This window comes from Cebus imitator, unplaced genomic scaffold (genome assembly GCF_001604975.1).
Source record: "Cebus imitator isolate Cc_AM_T3 unplaced genomic scaffold, Cebus_imitator-1.0 Scaffold15, whole genome shotgun sequence".
Lineage (NCBI taxonomy): Eukaryota > Metazoa > Chordata > Mammalia > Primates > Cebidae > Cebus > Cebus imitator.
This window is the reverse complement of record NW_016107330.1, coordinates 10,968,794-10,985,655: the sequence shown is the minus strand read 5'-3', so window position 1 is coordinate 10,985,655 and position 16,862 is coordinate 10,968,794. Positions and strand designations below refer to the sequence as shown.

The following is a 16,862-nucleotide window of genomic DNA, read 5'->3' as shown; positions in this document are numbered from 1 at the left end:
GCCTGGGCTGGTTTGGAACTCCTGGCCTCAGGTGATCCTCCCACCTCAGCCTCCCAAAACATTGAGATTACAGGCATGAGCCACTGCACCTGGCTTGGAATGTTTTTTAAAATCGCTGTTCTAGGTCACTTATTTTTGGGGAACAGTGTTGGTAAATTGCAGGGATGGCCATCAGGGCACATCTGAGGGAACAGAATGATAGTGCTCAAAGGTGAAAGTAACTATCAACACGTGAAGGTGTTGGAAACAGATGGCAGTGGATGTGGGTGAGGCCTGTTGAGAGCTCACCATCTTGGCTCTGGTATGCAGGCCGGTTGTTGGAGAACAGCTTCTCAGTGATGTGGTGTTAACTTCCCACACACATTCATCAGCTGCCAACTCCGCGCCAGATTCTGGGATTTTAGAGAAAAGGGAAGATTATGATAGCACGCTCACACCTGTGTGCTTTAGTCACTGTCATTGACTCATCAGGAAATACCATGACATGCGGTGTGCACCAACATATTCGGCAGTCATGACTCCCACCCCCACCCAGCTTGCCTTTTTGTCATCCTTCCATGCTTAATATGGGTCCTTTGGGCTTCCTGCACACGTGAGTCATTAATCCAGTGGTTGAAGTTTTACACCTGGTGGCTCCCAAGAGCTTGTGTTGTAGTGAATGTGAGGTCAGAGACATTTGGCAGATGAAGCAGTGGTGGCCGTTTTATGCTGCAATCCTGAGTGGAACCCAGGAAATGGCTGACGCCCACTGCAGTTTGTTACCATTGATGTAAACCTTTCAGTTTGTACATCAAATGTACCTTTAGCAAGGCTCCATCTGTGGTACAAGCTTGGTGTTTTTGTGCTTTTAGAATAAGATCAAATGAATTTGGTAACCTGGGGATAGCTCAGATAGGCAGTTACATTATTTTGATGCATAAATAAAAATGAAGGCCGGGCACGGTGTTATCCCAGCACTCTGGGAGGCCGAGACAAGGTGGGTTACTTGAAGTCAGGAGTTCGAGACCAGTCTAGTCTGGGCTGTCTTTACCAAAAAATATGAAAATTAGCCAGGGGTCGTGGTATGTGCATGTAATAGGCTACTTGGGAGGCAGAGGCAGGAGAATTGCTTAAACCCGGGAGGTAGAGGTTGCAGTGAGCTGAGATTGTGCCCCTGTACTCAAATATATAAATGCATTTGGTTTTGAAACCTTATATTTCTGAGTTGGACTGAAGACCAACAAAAAGACCCTTCTTGGTAGTAGAAGTCAGTAGTCAGTATCACAGACTTTGAACATACTTTTCTTTTTAGTTTTTTTTTTTTTTTTTTTTAAGATGGAGTCTCGAATTTTTTTCCTTTTTTTGTTTTTTTTTTTGTTTTTTGTTTTTTGTTTTGTTTGTTTTTTTTTTTTTTTTTTTTTTTTTTTTTTTTTTTTTTTTTTTTTTTTTTTTTTTTTTTTTTTTTTTTTTTTTTTTTTTTTTTTTTAAGATGGAGTCTCGAACTTGTAGCCCTGGCTGGAGTGCAGTGATGCAGTCTCAGCTAACTGCAACCTCCACCTCCTGGGTTCAAGCGGTTCTCTTGCCTCAGCCTCTTGAGTAGCTGGGATTACAGGTGCCTGCCACCATGCCCTGCTAATTTTTGTATTTTTAGTAGAGATGGGGTTTCACCATGTTGGCCAGGCTAGTCTCGAACTCCTTAGGTGATCCACCTGCCTCGGGCTCCCAACGTGCTAGGATTACAGGTGTGAGCCACTGTGTCCTGCCTCTATATCTGGTTTTTGCAGTACTTCATGTGTTCTGTTGTAAATCTCTGTATCCCTGGGACCTAGCACAGTGCCTGCCACTCAAATCTTGACCCTCTGTTTCCTTCTGAGAAAAGCAGGATTCTCCCTCTGGTTTTGACTATTTGATTATCTGAATTTAAGCTTTTGTCATTTTGACCTGAAACAAATTCCTGCCACTATTTTAAAAATTGCGTGTATTAGAATGAATTGTATGCATCAGAAACTTGTTACCGTCAGCATTTAGCGGAGCTGTGCCTTGTGTTGTTTTCTCAGAGTATTCTCTAAACAGATTGTGGAGCTAATTGGCGAGTCCTCTGTTTAAAATTTACATGCTTTTCTTTCCCCCCAGAAAGCTAGGGATTACCCTTTATTCTTTGTGAACTCCGAGTTTAATAAACGATTTACAGAGAATAGGAGTGACTTGTGAACCAACTTATTCCCTTGTCACTGGGCTTGAGGCTGGCAGATGGCTGTGGAGAAGTGTTTCCCAGAGCACTTGACACATAGAAGTAAGAAAACCTTTGCTTCAGCCTGGGCAATATAGTGAGACCTCATCGCTACGAAAAAAACAAAAAAATTAGCTGGGCATGGTGGCATTCACCTGTAGTCCCAGCTGCTCCGTGGCTGGGGCGGGGGGTGGCGGGGAGAGGATCGCTTGAGCCTGAGAGATGGAGGAGTGAGTAGTGATCGTGATCGCGCCACTGCACTCCAGCCTGGGTGACAGTCAGACCCTGTCTTAAACCCTTGCTGTACTGTCACATACAAAAAATAAAAGTAAGGTCTAATGTCAGCTAATATTTACTGGGTGCCTCACTTCCTGGGTGCCTCACTTCCTGGGTGCCTCACTTCCTGACTTACTGGGTCAGGTACTGTGCTGCGCACTTTGCCAACATGAATTCGTTTGAATCCTCATATGGCTGTGAGTCAGGCGTCAGTAACGCTCCTTTCCACACGGGGCACTCAAAGATGAAAGTGGTGAAGGCGTTTGCCCAAGGCCCCACGTTTGTAAGAGGAAGCACCCAGATTTGGGGCCGTGGTGCCTCACTGATGCCTCTGGGTGTCCAGATCCCCTGAAGAGGAGTGGCCAGCTCGGCCTCTTGGTGTAAGCCTGCCTCTCCTGGAACTCCAGGGGCCTCAGGCCCTCTGCGCTGTGCCCACTTGTCAGCGTGCCCTGCTCCCGGCCTGCAGCCTCTGCGCCCCCACTGGCCCTGAACCCCTGTGTCCTGGCTTCTCTGCGGTGCGGTGCACCGGCAGGTTCCGGGGGAGTTTTCTGCAGATGTCAGGTTTGATACACAGCAGCCTTGGGTCATCGTCCGGTCTCATGGGACGGAAGCGCTCGCCGTCCCAGCGCTTTGGCTGGAGCCTAAAGGGCCCGACGGACAGGACCACGGCCCGTGTGAGGTGAGCAACGTTCGTTCCCAGACTTCCCGGTGCCGGGCCCGTGGCTAGGTTAGTGAGAAAGTAAGGAAGAGGATGCGCGACGAACCTTCAACCCACAAAGGCTGGGCCCAAACCACCCTCCCTGAGCGCCTCCTCCGAGCCAGGCTCGGTCCTACACTCTGAAGACGTAGACACTCCGGTCCAGTGTCACTTGTCTTCCAGTAAGAGGACAGAGATGACAGGCGAACGAGGGAGTCGCAAGGTCTCTGCAGAGAGTGAGGCATGAGTGGTGGTCATGGAAGGCTTCCCGGAGGAGGCGGTGCGGAAGCCGCCGCTCGGATGACGCGGAGGAGCCAGCCAGGGACGGGAGGGGCAGAGGCTCTCCAGGAAGAGGGACCCGTGAGTAAGGCGCGGGGGATTCAGCGCCCCCAGCCCGGGAGGAGGCGCCCTCTGAGCTCTGGGCCAGCCGCTCCCGCCCTTCCAGGCGGAGCACCGGGCGTGGGCGGTGCCAGGGCCCTCGCGACTGGTGATTGGACGCTGCGGCCGAACGGAGGGGCTCCGCGGGCGCCGATTGGTGGGCGAGGCAGGTCGCAGCCGCCAGGTGATCCGGGGGTCGGTTCCCGCGGCCACGTGGGGGGCGCGCGGACGGGGGGCGGGGACGGCGGGGAGCCGGCACTTGGGCGCGGGGCGGCGGCGGGAGAGGTGGGCGTCGCGGACCGGAGCGGCGGGGACCGGACTCGAGAGGGGGTAAGTGAGCGCCGGGAGCGGGGCAGGGGCGGGGGCTCGGTCCGCGGGCGTGGGCGAGGGAGGGTCTCGGGAGTAAGGGGCGCCCGTCACCCGCTCCGTCGTCATCTGCCCTCTCTGCCACCGTAGCCTCCTCCGTCCCCTGCAGCCGCGCTCAGCCCGCTCCTGAGTCCGGGGACTCTGCCTGGCTGTCCCTGGCCATCCGCCTCAGCGACCCGAGCAAGGTAGCACGGCGGCATCCGCAGCCCACACAGGAGCGCTCCGCACCCCCGCGCCCGCCCCTCACCCCCGCGCCCGCCCCTCACCCCCCTCAGCTCTGCAGCCCCAGGAACAGCACTTCGCCTCCGGTGTCTCCTGTTTCGAGAGGCCGTGGAGCAGCACCCCCAGCACACGCATGCACCTCGCCTTCTCCTCACCCCGCTGTCATCACTTTGGCTCCCCTTTGCCGCCCCCACCACCCCAGCTGGGTGCCATAGAGGGCGAGGACCTTCGTCCACCAGTGGCGGGGCCTGACACACAGTCAGCCGCGGAAACATTCCAAGAAGGACCAGAGATCCTTATTCCAGGGGATCCCCACCCTACACCTGATGACCTGGAGACTGAGAGCCTAAGTGGCTTGCCCACGGTCACACCAGCCAACCTCGTTAGACCCCACAGTCCAAGTTCTTGAACCCTGGCTTGGTATCCTTGGGTTTCCCTGATGCTGTTGCCCAGGGCAGGTGGGCATGTGTTGGGCAGTGGGTGTTGGGCAGCCCCAGACCCTCCAGCCAGGAGGCAGCACCCAAGTTCCCCAGCAGGCGGCTTCCAGCTCACCTCCTCGTGGATTGGCGGCACCCCCCAACAAACTCCAGCAGTAGACACCGTGCTTATCTGTGGGAGAGGAGTCCCGCCATGGCCTGAGGAAGCAGCCCCAGAGACATGGGTTTGATTCCCTGCTCTCCCACTTAAGCTGTGTGACCATGGGCAAGTGACTTACCCCCTCTGAGCCACCCATTGCTGACCCAGGGTCTGCGGGCTGGTGGTTTCCCTATGACACAACTAAGCTATGGTGCAGTGCCCCAGAGGGCTTCTGCACCAGACCCACGAAGCAGGCCATCCCATCCTGTCTCCTGTCTCTGAGCAGCACCACCTGGAAAACCTCAGAGGAGAGCCCCATCCTCATCCCGAATGTGTCCCCTTCTGAAGGTGCTGGCCCAGTCAGATTCCAGTGTAAAACTTCAGAAAAACAGGTCTGCCCCAAAGAGATCAGTGGGTGTTTTGTGCCTGGAATGGGTGTCTGTTTCTGGTTAGAGAGAGCCCTATGCCCTCCCTGGTCCCCTGGGAGCCCCCACCCCAACTCCAGGCCTGAGCTGAATGCACAGTGCCCCTCAGGCTTAGGAAGGAGGGAGGAACTTCTAGTTTCCAAAAGGACCGGGGAGATGGGGAAGGATCAGGTGATGGTGGGTGGGGTGGGGCCCCTAAGAGGGCCAGTGGTCTGGCCTCCGCACCCCCAGACCTGGGACACTGAGGATGCCTAAAGCTGCAGCTCTGGGTGTGGAGGGAGGGGCTGCTGCAGCCCAGGACACAGCTGTGTGCGCGTGTGAGTGTGAGATGCCTGAGCGGCTCCTCCCCATCTCACACTTGGTGCCGGAGGGGCAGCAACCGCCCTGCAGAATGGGAAATGTGCCCTTCCCCCTCCTCCCCACAGCTCTCCTTTCTCTCCTTTGCTTTGTCTTTCTTGCCCTTCTCTGCTCCTTCCTCTGTCCCAGCCACCCCTCCATCCTCCATACCTTCCCTCTCCTTTTCTCTGCATTGTGTGGTCTTTGCCTCCTCCCTCCCCACTGGCCGCCATCCTGGCCAGTCCTGGCCCCAGGATGTGACTGTGAAGTTGAAAGGTGGCTTCACTGGAAGCCCCCTCCCACCCCCTCCTTACCTGGAAGCGATGTCATGAGGCTTTAGCGCCGGTTGCACATCTAACTTTGCTTTATTTAAACATAAAAGGTACAGTAGGTAAAGAATATGATGTGAAAATGATCAGGATGCAATGGCCCAGAAAAGCAGGAGGGCAACCAGGATAGGAGGGGCCGCAGGAAGCCTCAGGGGACGGCACAGGTGCAGCGTTTTTTTTCTGGCTCCTGGCTGCTCACTGAAAGTGGACCGCTGCAGGCACCTCCACCCTGGCCTGAGCCTGGGGCTAAAGGTCATGGGCAGGCAGAGATGGGTCCTTCCCAGTCTCTTGGTGCTAAGAGTCAGTTCCAAAGCCCCCTAGCCTGCCTCCTTAAGCGGGAGCACACCAGGGACCCGTCCTTGCTGCCCAGGGCCCTGATGGATACCTGCTCTCTGTGGTGGGAATCAGAGTCCCCAGGCAGGCCTCCCCTGCCTGGCCCTCCCACCCTGGGTGGGTGCCTGTCGGTGTGGCCAAGGGCAAGGAGGGGAGCAGAAGTGTCCTCCCAGGCTCCCTCCTGAGCCCCAGGCTCTGTTGAGTTCAGGTCCAAGCCTGGCTGGCGTCGGGCTGGGCTTCGGCTCCTCCATTCAGTCCTCATCTACCCCTCACGTGACCCAGGTTTGCAGATGAGGAAAGGCAGGCTCAGAGGGTTGAGGCAGCTTGCCCAAAGTCCCACAGGATTTGGACTCAGGACTCTCTGATCCCAAGTCTAATTCCATATTAATTGAATACCAGCTGCATCCTGGGCTCTCATGGGAAGTGGTATGTTCCCTGCCCTTGAGGACAGTCAACTAAGGGGGGTCCACTCCTCTCTTCCACGACTGGATGTGGGAGAGGGACCCTAGGAAAGACTGGAACCTGGGTGGGCCGGGTGGTGGGTGGGTGCTCCTTAGCCCCCAGGGCAGTTCTCCTTCCCCACACCCTGTCTGCATCAGTGCACTGTCTGGCTGAGTTCTGGTTTTCATGATCTGCAAGGGGCTGGGGGGCTCAGGAAGGGACTGGAGTCCGGCTTGGGCGGAGTGAGGCAGGGGTCCTGCAGCAGGTCCCTAGCCTCATCAGCTCTGGCCATCCAGCTCAAGGCCATCTTCATGAACTACGGAGCTCCTGCCCTAGAACCTGCTATGGCTCCCCACTACCCACAGGGTGGAGTCTGAATTCCCTAGTCTGGCATCTAAGGCTGATCCCAAACTGGATCCAGCCTGTTGTTCTGGAAGGCCTGAGTTTGGCCTGCGGGCCCCGCTGCCTCCCTTCCTTTGTGCCTTTGCAGACTCTGTTTCTGTGGGTGTCACTGCCCTTCTCTTTTCGATGGTGCCCTCTCAGGTGGCCCTCGCTTCCCTCTGGCACTTTGTGCAAGCTGGTTACAGGTCCATCCCTTGACTTCCACCCCCTGGGGACAGGACCCAGCCCAGAGCACCAGGCTCCTCAGTGCTTGCTGAGTGAATGAGCGAGGGACCCTGGGCATGTACTGCCACACCCTTCAGATCTTGACCCAAACCTCCCTCCTCAGCGAGGGCTTCCCAGCAACAGTCAGCCCTGAAGCTGACGGTTTACAGTCTCCTCCCTGCTCCATCCCGTGATGATCAATCTTACTATTTAGTTCAACGTCCTTCTCCCCAACAACAATGGAAGCTCCCTGAGGGCAGTCAGAGATGTCATCTTTTTCTTCGGGCTTGGCTCCTCCACGGCCAGGGTGCTGCTCAGCACTGCTGCACACACAGCAGCTGCACACACAGCAGCTGCGCAAGAAGCCCGTGAATGGATGGCCAGTGAGGGGCACTCTTTGGCTTGCCTGCCTCGAAAGCAGCCCTTCCCCACTGCCCTTTGCAGCCTCCCCTCCCGTGGAGCTGGAAGCCAGACACCCTGGGGGCCATGCAGAAGTCGGGGGCTGGGGGCCGCAGGGCCTCTGACTGCGGGCTAGCCCCTCACCGGCCCAGGTGCATCACCAAGTTTGCCCAGGTGGGTGGGGCTGCCCTGTCCAGGTGCTGGTGGTGGGAAGTGCTGCGGGTAAAGGACCTATTTCCACATCTTCCTTCCCTGACGTGGGCTGGGGAGTGTGTGTGTGCCCTGATGAGGGGCTGGGACTTCAGACAGCCTCAGTGACCTGACCAAGGTCACCTGCTGGGAAAGCAGCAGAGCCTGGGCTTTGAGGATCGAGCTCTGTCTGTCCATGGCCTGCGCAGCAGAGCAGATGTGTGTTTGGGGGGCATTTGGAGGATGGGGTCAGAAGCCACGGGCCTGACTCCCCGCCTCACTCCCTCTGCCCCACTGCCGAGCAGTATGTGGGCTCCTTCCCCGTGGACGACCTGGACACCCAGGAGAGCGTGTGGCTGGTGCAGCAGCAGCTGTGGGCGCTGAAGGTGGGTGGCCTGGGAGGGCACTTCCCTAGTGAAAGTCACAGCCTTGAAGACCAGATCAGCTCCACCCTCTCCACGTTAGAGATGGGCAGAGAAGCCCAGAAACGGGCAGGACACAGGCCCTATTGGTGGCGGGCTGCTCAGGACACACACCCAGACTCCAGGGCCCCATCCCTTATGCCCTGGGCTGCTAAGACCTGGGCCCCACAGCCGGAAGCCACAGATGAAGATGTGGGTGATGGTCATAGCCTGGTCAGCGGTGGCTGTGGCTAGGGGTGGTCTGCCCAGAGCCTTCCACACTTCCCCAGCACCAGGGGTTCCACCAGCCAGGACCCCACCCCCTGGCAGGGGTGGTGGAGTGGGCTGACAACCTTTGGCAGACGGCACTGAGGCTGAGCGGCCAGCGGGGCGTGGGAGGTGGTGCCCGTCCCCACTACTCTTCTCCACACAGGACTGTCCCCGACGCCGTGCCGTCATCCTGAAATTCAGCCTGCAGGGTCTCAAGATCTACAGCGGGGAGGGTGAGGTAGGAGGCCCTGGGGTGCGGGTGAGGACTGGACGGGTACAGGCGTCTCCACCCTCAGACGGGCTCTCCTCCACCCAGGTCCTGGCCTCTAGCCTTAGCTCGGCCCCCGTGCTTCCCCTGGCGCGACCGCCTAGCAGCTCTGGGCCTTTGGACTTTCTCTGAGGGCTGCCTCCCAGGGCCAGCTCAGGCAGCAGCTTCCCACCCCTGGGCCTCCAGAATCCTTCTGGGGGCCACCGCTCCACCTGAGCATCAGGAACATCCAGCCACTGAGGCTCTGGCAGCTGCCCTGCCCCGCCCCGCTGGTGGGCCGCGTGCAGCTTCACCCAGGTGCGCGGTAGGGCTGCTGGCGGGCCACTGCCCCTCCTCCCTGCCTGCTGCAGCCTCGTCCTCCTGCTGAGCCAGCGTGGGGCAGACACTAACTGTGCACCAGACTGCACCCCACAGCCACGGGCATCAGTCACTTACCACTGAGGCACGCCTGGTGTCCCCAGAGCTGGGCATTGCAGGGCCCTGGGGTCAGGTCCTGTGCCACTCACATGAGGTCCCACTGATCCCCACCAGCAGCCCTATCGAGAGGTCCTGGTACCTCCCTACCTGACACGTCACAACAGGCACTCAGAGGATTGCCCTCACCTGCCCAAGTCACAACTGAGTGGCAGAGCCAGGATTCGAACCCCAGTCACCCGCCTCCAGGAACCAGGCGTGTCACCCCAGTGCCTGTCACCACTCCCATTCTCTGTGCCACCAGCAGACTGAGCATAACATGGGGGTGGTGATCTTGAGCCCAGGGGCCACAACATGAAGGGCAAGGGCTTGAGACTGGGGGGCCTGGAAGGAGGGAGGTCTCTTTACTCCTGCAGGCTGGCGAGCAGGGTTGGGGCCACCTGGTGGGTCTGCTGGGGGCCTCATGCTGCTGCCTTGCCAGGTGCTGCTGATGGCGCACGCTCTGAGGCGCATCCTCTACTCCACCTGGTGCCCCGCCAACTGCCAGTTTGCCTTCATGGCCCGAAACCCACGGAGCCCAGCCAGCAAGCTCTTCTGCCACCTCTTCATGGGCAGCCAGCCAGGAGAGGTATCTGGGGCCCGAGGCAGGGGACTGCCATGGAGGCCGGAGGAGCCATGTGCTGGGCGTCAGAGTGGGTTCCTTGAGGTCTTTGCCAGGGTGGCCTGATCCCCCTCCAGGCACACACCCCTCGCCACATTGGCTCTTTCTGTGGCTCTGCCCACTGAGGACACCACAAAGCAAGTCAGTGGCCTCAGCATTTCCTGGGGCCCAGGGGTGGGAACCTGGCCACGTGCCTGGAGAGTGGAAATTCACACAGCCAGGCCTTTGCTCATGCCGTTCTGCCTTACACCCCCTCTCTCATCTTGGTGCATTCCACTCACTCTTCAGGGCTCAACCCACGTGTCTGAACCCCTCCTCGGCCCCTCTGGATGACCCCTCTCTCTAGGGCCCTGTGGCATGAACTGCGCGCTACTATCGTCTGCTCTAATTACAGGCACTTGTGTTCTTTGAGGACAGAGTCTGGACCAGGTCTTGAGACAGCACTTGGCCCAGAGCAGTCGGGGTGGGCAGGTAGATCAGAAAGTCAAAGCCAGCCCGGCTGTCGTGAATGGTGAACGACAGAGCCTCGGCGGCCAGGCGCGGCAGGCAGATGCTGGGTTTGGTTCTGTCCAGCAAGCGTTTGCTGTCATCCTGTATATCCATCCCTGTGCTGGATACTGGGGTGATAGGTAGCTGAGATGTGGTCCCTGATCTTCTGACACTCAGGGTTCTAACACGTTGGGCCTGGACGGTGTGTGTGGCACGTGGGATGCGCTGCTCCTGACAGCACTGGGCCTGCTCTGGGAGTTTCCTGTGCTCCATTTCACTGACTCCTCAAAGGGGCACAGGGAGGTGCCATGCTCTGCCCAGGGTCACACAGCGGCTCCTACATGACAGAGCCAGGATTGGAATCCGGGTTCTGACTTCAGGCCTGGGCTCCGGGCTATTCCTGGAAGAGGGTGCTGACTCGATGTGCAGGGCTGGGGGGACCTGGGGGCAGGAGCGCCTGAGCTCAGCGTCCATTTTCCTGCAGCACAGCAGGCCCTCGGTGTTCATTAAATAAATAAAGGAAGCTGGTGGAGGAGCCTGCATGGTGGTGAGGCTTTGAAGGAGAAGTAGGAGTTTTCCCAGGAAGAATGGGAAGAGCATCCAAAGCCAAGGGGCTGTGTGCACCCATGGTGGGTGGGTTGAGGCCCAGTGAGTTCCCTGGGAGACGGAGACCTCCTCCCACTGAGCCCACCTCTCTCCCTCCCCCAGGTCCAGACCCTGCACTTGCTCCTGTGCCGCTCTTTCCAGCTGGCTTACCTCTTGCAGCACCCTGAGGATCGGGCCCAGCCCGAGCCCTGCCCAGGGCCCACAGGGGAGGTGTCTCTCAAGCCACTGTCCAGTTCTGGAGGTCCCTCTGGGGGCTTGGTGCGGGAGCCCTTTGGTCGCCATCAGCTCTCTCAGAATGTTCACGCGCTGGTCTCCTTCCGGCGGCTACCAGCAGAGGGGCTGGTGGGCAGTGGGGTACGCAGCACCCCAGCCAAGGAGTGGGCAGTGGACAAGGGAACTGGGTATGGGTTTGGGGGCATGTCAGGGGCAGGGGTTTCACTTGGCCTGACATGGCTGGACCTGAGCCTACCTGCCCGTGGGCCCCTCTTGGTGCCTTAGAAGGAGCTGCCAGAGTCGGAAGGCCGTGCCCGCCATGCCCGTCTGGGGAATCCCTACTGCTCACCCACGCTGGTGCGCAAGAAGGCCATTCGCAGCAAGGTGATCCGCTCGGGGGCCTACCGCGGCTGCACCTACGAGACCCAGCTGCAGCTGTCGGCTCGGGAGGCCTGTGAGTTGTGGGAGTGCCCCTGCCCTGTGTGCACCAGGACCGTGCCTGTGTGCTCCTGGGCCAGCCAGAGGTGGGCGTGAGCGCTCGTGTGCGTGTGTGTGTGTGTGTGTGCGTGCGCGTGCATCGGGGTCTGTGCACAGGGGACTGCAGACAGTTGTGAATGGACGAGAACTGGCGGGCGGAAGGCCTGTGTGCGGATGTGTCTGCTGAGCAGGGCAGAGAGGGCTGGGGAGGACACCCCCGTGTGTGATGAGGCCTGCGGCCAAGGGAACAGGAGGACTCGGCCACTCTCCTGACTCCTGACGGTCTCCACAGTTCCTGCTGCGTGGGAGGCCTGGCCACGGGGTCCTGGGGGCCATGCATGCCTGGTGGAGAGCGAGGGCAGCCTGACAGAGAATATCTGGGCCTTCGCTGGCATCTCCAGGTAGGAAGGGCCTGGCCTGGTCCAACGCCCAGTTCCTTGGGGTGGGCAGAGAAATGCGGGCTTCCCAGTCCCTGAGGCACACACTCCTGTGCCTGGGCAGAGCGCTCCCAACCTCGGTGACCTCAGGCCTGGGACTTCACCACCCTGGGCCTCTGTTTTCTCAAATGTAAAATGGGATTAATGAAAGGAGCTTCATCTTAAGGCTGTGGAGAGGGTCAGTGAGGTCATCCAGGTGGAGCCCTCAGCACCTGACCTGCACAGGGCAGCCCCCTAAGCGTCCGCACTTTAAGCCTGTCTCCTGAGGCTGTCTTGACATTGCCAACAATTACAGACCCTGGAGAAACCTTTTAAGCTTCTAAAAGCTTCTTTCTGATGAGGCTGACTCTGAGTCAGGCCCCATATTGGGTTTTGTTGTTGTTTTTTGTTTTTAAATTTTATTTTAGAGATAGGGTCTCATTCTGTCGCCCAGGCTGAAGTGCAGTAGCACCATCATGGCTCACTGCAGCCTCGAACTCCTGGGCTCAAGTGATCCTCCTGCATGGGCCTTCCAATGTGCTGGGACTACAGGCATGATCCACTGTGCCTGACCAACGCACCGTGTGTTTAAGGGCATTTAATCCGCAGGCCGCCTGGATGTGTAGGGGCTGTTGTGACCGGTGCCCAGGAGAGCAGTGCTGCCTTCACCCTGTCCCCTCTGTGCCCCTAGGCCCTGTGCCCTGGCCCTGTTACGGAGAGACGTGCTTGGGGCCTTCTTGCTGTGGCCTGAGCCGGGTGCCAGCGGCCAGTGGTGCCTGTCCGTGCGCACGCAGTGCGGTGTGGTGCCCCACCAGGTCTTCCGGAACCACCTGGGCCGCTACTGTGTGGAGGTAAGAGTGCAGCGGCCAGAGGGTCTGGGCTCCACCCCATCACTGCTCCATCCCTGCCCCTTCCTGCCCTGCCCTTTTCTCACTGCTGAGGTCCTGAAGCCTCACCCCTATCCCTGTCTCCCATTGGCTCTCTCTGGCCTCGCCCCTCATCCAATTCCATCCTGCCTCTACCGTCCCGCTCCTTCCTCATTGGCCCTGCCGGCCTCGCCCCCAGCTGGCCCACTTTGCCCCACCTCTTCTGGCTCTGCTCTGACCTGAAGCTCTTGGAGGACAAGGGAGGTCCTTGGTCACTGAGGGCCCCTCTCTCCAGAGGGGGCTTCAAAAGGTACCTATAACAGAGTCTTAAGCTGGGGTCATGTCTAACATTTCTGCAGGAATCCTGGCTTTCCCATATCCTAGCCCATCTTAGCAGAGGAGGAAACTGACTCAGAGAGGGCAGGAGCTTGCCTAAGCTCACACAGCCTCTGAGTCTCCAGTGTGATGTCTTGTCCTGCCCCACCCAGCCTGGTTTCTCGGAAGGGGAGGGGGTGGCGAGGCTTTTCACATGTGCGCCCTTACTTCCAAGCTAAACCTCTCAGTCCCGCCCAAGCTGGGAAGAGAGAGAGGGAATGGTGCCTGGTTCTGCCCTGGCAGCCCATGTGAAGTCTCTGGGCTCCGTTTGCTGCTGTCTAAAGTGGGCAGGCTCCTGTGGGAGCAGGTGGCTGGTGCCTGGCCTGAGCCCTGGGGAAGGGGACTGGAGCTGAAGCCCCTTCCTCCACCAGCACCTGCCGGCGGAGTTCCCCAGTCTAGAGGCTCTGGTGGAGAACCACGCGGTTACTGAGCGCAGCCTCTTCTGCCCCCTCGACATGGGCCGCCGGAATCCCACCTACGAGGAGCAGGACTGTGGGCCCCCAGGCAGGCCGCCCCGGACTCTCCGGCCCCTCAGCCATGCCAAATCTGAGGCAGAGCTGCAGGGCTTGGGCTAAGAGGTAGGGCCCTGTCCCACAGGCCCCGCTGCTCCCTGGCTCCGGGGCCCCAGCAGCCTCTCTGCCCATCTTGCACCCTCTGGTCGCCAGTTCCATCCAGTCACCCTGCCCTTGGAGCAGTCTCCATCGCTTCACTGTCCGTTTGGGGGGGGGGGGCGCCCTGAGGTTGGGTATCACCACTGGCTTCTCGCAGAACGTGGGGCCCGCTGAGATTCCAGGAGGGCAGGTGGAGTCGCAGGCATGAGCCGGATAAGCTGTCGGGTGGCTTCGGATGCTGGGACTTCTGGGCTTCCGCTTTGTCCTGGGCCAGGAGTCTGTTCATGGCAGAGGTGCGGCCCTCCCCTAAGGAGGCCAGGCCTTGGGGCCTTGACTGGAAGTCTCCAGAAAGCTCATGAGACGAGTGAGAGTGGGGGGCTTGGGGAGGCAGCAGTGAGTTCTCACTCTGGGCAAAGACCTGGGGGAGCCACCCTGTCTCTGAGCAGAGACCGCTCTGTGGAGCTTGTGGCCAGGAGGCTGGGGCCAAGCCCCATCTGAGCTGACAGAGCAGGGCTGTGTCTGAGAGCGAAGGATGGGTGGGAGCTGCAGAGAGGGCAGGAGGGACAGAGCAGTGCCCAGTGCTCACGCCGGGGCGGTGGGGGGGGGTGGGCTCCTGTGTGCAGAAAGCAACGCGCACCAGCAGACAGGCCGAAGCTCTCCATGCTGGCTCCACCCAAACCTCAGGGCTGTGCTTCCTTCTCTCTCAGAAGGGAGGCCCAGGCTCACACTCTCCCCAGGAATCACCAGGACACCCCCACCCCAGCTCACTTCCTTTAGCCATTCGACAGGCAGGGGCCGGCAGTGAGCTGCAGGCTTAGAGGGGTGGCCAGGGCCCTTCCCAACTCGCCCGCCCGTGGTCTGCCTTGGGAGGGAGGCTGTCTGATGCCGGCATTCCCCTTAACATGGCGCTGACCCGTGGCTGCCAGGGGCCACCCTGCCTCACCTGCCAGCTCCACTGGCAGAACCGTCCAAGGGTGGACCTGATGTGGGCCCTGCCAGGGGTGCTTGGCCTCAGCGGGCCACGGGAGACCCAGGGAAACGACTCTAGTGTGAGACAGTGGTCCCGCCAGTGACCGACAAACCCAGGTATCCTTCTTTGTAAGCAAACTTGACAAATGTGAATCTACTGAACTAAGTGATAGGACAGGTTCATTTTGGATGAACTTCTCTGCTTAAAGCAGAAGCCGCATCCTGAGCCTGGGGGCTGCCTTCTCCCCACGTGGGAGCGGTGCAGAACTGTTCAGTGCCTTGAAAGTAACAGATTTCTGACGCTTGGAAGGAAGTAGGCAGCGCCACCAAAGCAGAAAGAAGGGAGGCAAACTTGGGGGGTGAGAACAGAGGCCCAGGCCTCGTGTTCCCCGCCTCCAACTCTCCAGCAAGGACAGGTCTTGGCTTGGGACCTTGCCATTTCCTTGCAAGTCAGGTGAACTATCCTGTCACAAAAGATAGAAGGAAACTGCCCTTTGGGGCTTCTTGTCCCTGGAAAGCCAGCACTGGTTTTATGCTGACTGTGTGTGGGACGCTGGGACTCTATTTGACAGCCACCTGTACTAGAACCATCCCCTTCCTGGACAAGCCGCTGGCCCCAGCCTCACATTCCCCTGGCAAGGAGAGAGGGCTTTAGCAATGTCCTGGGCCTAGGATTATAGCCCAGAGATGGGCACTTCAGGAGACCTGGTCATTGGTCCAGACTCGGGCCTGGTTTTCCTGGTGAATTACCTGTGTGGAGAAGCTACCAGGGGCATGTTTGCCACACTGAAGGGACCAGTGTCCACTAAGCACTTCAGCATCGCTTCAGCTGGCATGATGGATCTCATGTTACAGGGCGGGCGGGGCTTTCAGCCCCCATTTGCAGACTCTTTCATGTCTTCATCAGACCACAGTTTCCCCTGTTCAAATCAGCACCACCTCAGTAGCCCCGCTTTCCTTGCTGTGTGGACTTGAAACAAATAAAATGTGTTGCTTCAGTCTGGTACAGACTTCTTTCCTTCGAGGGGTGAGGTCTTTGTCGTTTCCCTGTTTCGTTTTTGCCAGCTATACCTTCAGCTCGTGCTGAATGGTGAACCAGAGGTCCCGTCCTCAAGGCTCAGAAGGAATTGGCCAGGAAGACTCAATCAAATGACATTCCTCTTCTGCTGTAACCTTCAGTGGGTATGTCTATAGGAAAAAGACTCAAGTCCTTTTTTTTTTTTTTTTTAAGATGGGGTTTCACCATGTTGGTCAGGCTGGTCTTGGAACTCCTGACCTCAGGTGATCCACCCGCCTTGGCCTCCAAAGTGCTTGGATTACAGGCGTGAGCCACCATACCTGGCCCAAAGACTCAAGTCCTTCTGCACTGGCAACCTGGGCTTGCTTTCTGCCTCTGCAGCATGCCCCTGGACCTCTGCACTGGACTGGTGGCCCCCTCCTCCCCTGCCTTCACCTTGTTCACTCCTCAGCCATCAGATTTCAGCTCCAGTCAATCACAGGATGCCTGCCCTACCCCATGGGCTGAGTGAGGTTCCTTTTTTTTAGATGTTCTGTGGGCCAGGCGCAGTGCCTATAATCCAAGCATTTTGGGAGGCTGAGGTGAGAAGATCAGTTGAGCCTAGAAATTGGAGACCAGCTGGGGAACAAAGTGAGATCCCATCTCTTCAAACAAGTGGCCACTCGGAGGCTGAGACAGGAGGATTGCTTGAGACAGTGAGGTTGAGGCAGCAGTGAGCTATGATTGTGCCACTGCAGTCCAGCCTGGGTGACAGGGCCGGCCCTGTTTAAAAAAAAAAAAAGTTGCATGGAATGGATTCTTCAGTTTGTAATTACACTTTCATTTACGGGATTTTGTTTCTTGTGTCTGTCTCTCCAGCGAGATCATGGGCCAGGAGGGCTGTCTCCCCAGCATCTGTCATGGTGCCTGTCACGTAGCTGGCGCTCAGTGTTAGTGCAAGGAAAAGCCTAGAGGTGTGACAGAGGTGCTCTTTTGGCTGGGGAACTTGCACTGGGCTAGGAGGGATAGGCCAGGCAGCCTTCCATC

General features: G+C 58.3%; 1 protein-coding gene across 7 annotated transcripts; it reads left to right on the top strand.

Annotated features, from left to right (window-relative positions):
• Positions 1 to 2,670: 2,670 nt before the first annotated feature.
• On the top strand, positions 2,671 to 15,824 carry SH2D5 (SH2 domain containing 5). 7 transcript variants are annotated; one of them, XM_037730509.1, is made up of 10 exons: positions 2,671 to 3,499; positions 7,634 to 7,767; positions 8,088 to 8,168; positions 8,617 to 8,691; positions 9,617 to 9,763; positions 10,994 to 11,245; positions 11,390 to 11,558; positions 11,874 to 11,982; positions 12,689 to 12,848; positions 13,610 to 15,824. In XM_037730509.1, coding segments are annotated over exons 1-10 (1,332 nt in total). In that variant the 5' UTR covers positions 2,671 to 3,498; the 3' UTR covers positions 13,814 to 15,824. The 7 variants fall into 7 exon arrangements, with proteins under 7 accessions (XP_037586437.1, XP_017362069.1, XP_037586449.1 ...); XM_017506580.2 differs by lacking the exon at positions 2,671 to 3,499 and adding an exon at positions 3,814 to 3,890 and having other exon boundaries at positions 7,639 to 7,767; XM_017506588.2 differs by lacking the exon at positions 2,671 to 3,499 and adding an exon at positions 4,854 to 5,116 and having other exon boundaries at positions 7,639 to 7,767.
• Positions 15,825 to 16,862: the final 1,038 nt, after the last annotated feature.

What these genes read in the sequence shown, in the direction of transcription:
- SH2D5 (XM_037730509.1), top strand. An exon ending in TCTACAGCGGGGAGGGTGAG is followed by an intron (nt 8,692 to 9,616) that starts GTAGGAGGCCCT and finishes CTGCCTTGCCAG; the next exon opens with GTGCTGCTGATGGCGCACGC. An exon ending in AGGGGCTGGTGGGCAGTGGG is followed by an intron (nt 11,246 to 11,389) that starts GTACGCAGCACC and finishes TTGGTGCCTTAG; the next exon opens with AAGGAGCTGCCAGAGTCGGA.